The sequence below is a fragment of the Papaver somniferum genome, chromosome 9, assembly GCF_003573695.1.
Source record: "Papaver somniferum cultivar HN1 chromosome 9, ASM357369v1, whole genome shotgun sequence".
In the NCBI taxonomy this organism is placed as follows: Eukaryota; Viridiplantae; Streptophyta; class Magnoliopsida; order Ranunculales; family Papaveraceae; genus Papaver; species Papaver somniferum.
This window is the reverse complement of record NC_039366.1, coordinates 20349790-20352638: the sequence shown is the minus strand read 5'-3', so window position 1 is coordinate 20352638 and position 2849 is coordinate 20349790. Positions and strand designations below refer to the sequence as shown.

General features: G+C 35.3%; 1 protein-coding gene across 1 annotated transcript; it reads right to left on the bottom strand.

Moving 5' to 3' along the window:
• Nucleotides 1-228: 228 nt before the first annotated feature.
• Nucleotides 229-861, bottom strand: LOC113311543. Its single transcript, XM_026560371.1, has one exon. It carries the CDS (start codon nucleotides 859-861, stop codon nucleotides 229-231), a length of 633 nt encoding a protein of 210 aa, XP_026416156.1.
• Nucleotides 862-2849: the final 1988 nt, after the last annotated feature.

Sequence of the window (2849 nt, the reverse complement as noted above, 5' to 3'; positions counted from 1 at the left end):
TCCAGGAGGGAATCCATTCGGACCTGGAGATCTCCAAGGATCCATAGTTAATAAAGCTTGATGTATTTATGAATCAGTTGGGATAGCTTCTAATTATTGATTATCTTCTTCTGAGATGCATTGAGGAATATGCTGAAGACAGTGCCAACTATCAGTTGGGAATAAAGTGGTCATTAAATTTTGAAAGTGATTCTTGAGCAGGTTCACAACAGAATCCTTATCATTACACTAAGACCCATCTGGAGCTAAAAGAGAATCAATCCTGTTGCGAGATTTCCTTCTGTTTGCTCTAATGTGGAAATATTTGGAGTTCATATCCATATCATTGTAGACGTGATCCCTAGCTTTTTGCCTGTTGGAACTTGCTTGAATATCATTGAGTGCCCTGATATATTTCTCTAATTTGATGACTCCTTCAGTATTAGAACCACAAATATCTGTAACTTGTAAGTTGGAAATCTTAGATTGAAGCTGTAAGATCCTGTTATTTATGTTGCCAAAAGTACTTTTACTCCAGACAGATAGAATATGTCTGGTGTTAGATACCTTGTTTGTCATGACAAAAATATGAGATCCCGAGTAATTAGATAACCAAGTAGACTTAATTTCATCACAACAACTATCATGTTGTAACCACTGCTCAAAAAACTCCCAACTCTTACCAGTAACTCTGTATTGTTTAGATAATTCCAGTAAAATAAGAGAGTGATCCGAACCATTTTGAGAAAGGTGACTGAGAATAGAGTCAGGATACGCTAAGGTCCACTCATTATTAATTAAAGATCTATCTAGTCTTGATTTGTGTTTACCTGTTCCGTGTTTATTACTAGTCCACGTAAAAGGGCTTCCACAAAAACCCATATCTGAAAGACCAGAATCTTTAATAAGATATGGGACTTCACTAGGTATAATATGAGAAGATTCAGTATTTCTCTCACAAGGGGATAAAGTAATATTTAAATCACCTAAGAGAACTCATGGAATCTTAACAAATAAATAAAATGAAAAGGTGTGTTGTGTATGAACATTTTGATACGGCGGTGCGTTCAAGTCATTAAGAAAATGTTTGAGTATCACATAAGAAGTAATATATCAACATGATTGGTTGGAAAGTCAAAACTTAATTTAGTAGCTAAAGTTCAAAATGAAATAAAAAGTTATCTCGCACCCTAAAATTTTGATATCCTACTTTGTTTAGTTCGATAAGGTGTTTGGATATCACTTAAGAAATAATTTTGCAACTTAATTTATTCAAAAAGTCAAAATTTAGTTTGGTAACTAAAATTCGGAACAACTTCTAGAAATAAAAAACAAATATATGGTCTTTGCTCTCGACTTTTGAAAACCAAGAGTGTCAACGATTCGGATGCCTTAGGAAACAGAACCGTATTCGGGTGCCGATCAAATCATGGTACTCGTTGGTTCACTAGAAGGTAATCATTTATCATAATAATTTATTATTTAATAAAGGGGTAATTTGCGTTACCTCCCCTACAGAACAAATATTAGTGAAACCTCCTCTCGTCACTTTTTCCATCCAAACCCAATTAGCTGAGTCAGCTGCTTCGTACAGCTGGACAATTTCTTACACGTGAATTTTATACTTTCCCATAATACCCTCATGTATGATCATCCAACGGCTGTGCATCATGTCAGACAATGGATGGTTTCGATTTGGCACCGTTTGGGTAATTGATTAGAATTTGAACACGTACCTCTTCGTCTGTATAACTACCCCTCTATAGAGCGGGAACACACATTAGAGAGAAAGAAAAAAGTTTATCAGTTGCAGAGAGAAGAATAAATTGATCGAAGAGAAGAAGAAATTGATCGAAAAGAAGAACTGGCTTCCTATTTCTTTCTGTTTCATATGTTTTCTAGGGTTTAATCGTGATGAATCATAACCGGAGACGAAGATTGTGAGTTTTTTTTTCTAGAGTTTATGTTCTTCCATTCTGTTTTCGTTTAATGATTCGATACGTGATTATGGGTTTGATGTTATGCATGTTGTTCTTGGGTCTTTATCATTATCCTCTAATTTAGGATGGATGTTATATGCTTAATCGATTGTAGAAATTACCTGTGTGTGAGTTGGTGATAGTTGAGAAAAGGGTCTCTGATGTGATATAGTGTAGGAATTGGGTTTTTCAAAGTAACCCTAATTTCATTTTTTATAATTTCTGTATTTGACGCTCTGTTTTTTTTTGTTCATGTGATTTGGGTTTGTTGTATATTGTACAGTCTATTAAAAGTGTTGATTGTGGTGATTAATTTAGGTTTTTGGTTATGTTGCAGTGAAAGTGTTGTTTATGATACTAAGAATGTCTATTTACACTATGATGGAGAATGGCCTAGGAAACAACCTGTTTGTGGATTCAGTTTCCTTGATTATATGAATGGAAAGGAGGTGTATTGGCCTAAGTATGATGGAGACACTCTGAACATGCTGGATCTGTTGCACAATGTTTATGAGTATATTGATGGGATAGATGGCCACCATTGTGATTTTCAGTACTTGGAGAGTGGATTTCTTTGTGATGTTGTGGATGATAAAGGTTTGCTGAAGTTTTGGAATGAATCAGATCAAGATGTTCCTAATGAAGTTCATTTGTTGCACCTGAGGTTATGAATCAGATAATGAAAAAGAATCCGAGGAGTATAGGTGTTGTTTCCACTGATACTGACCATGACTTCAGTTATTGTTGCTTGGCATTTGATGCTTTTTTGACTGGTTTTAAGGATGGATGCAGGCCATTTATAGGTCTAGATGGGTGTTTTCTCAAAGGAAAGTATGGTGGAGTGTTGCTTTCTGCAGTGGCACTTGATGGAAACAATGGTATGTATCCTCT

Excerpts from the sequence above, each read along its gene's own strand:
- LOC113311543 (XM_026560371.1), bottom strand. The coding sequence starts at position 861 with ATGGGTTTTTGTGGAAGCCCTTTTACGTGGACTAGTAATAAACACGGA.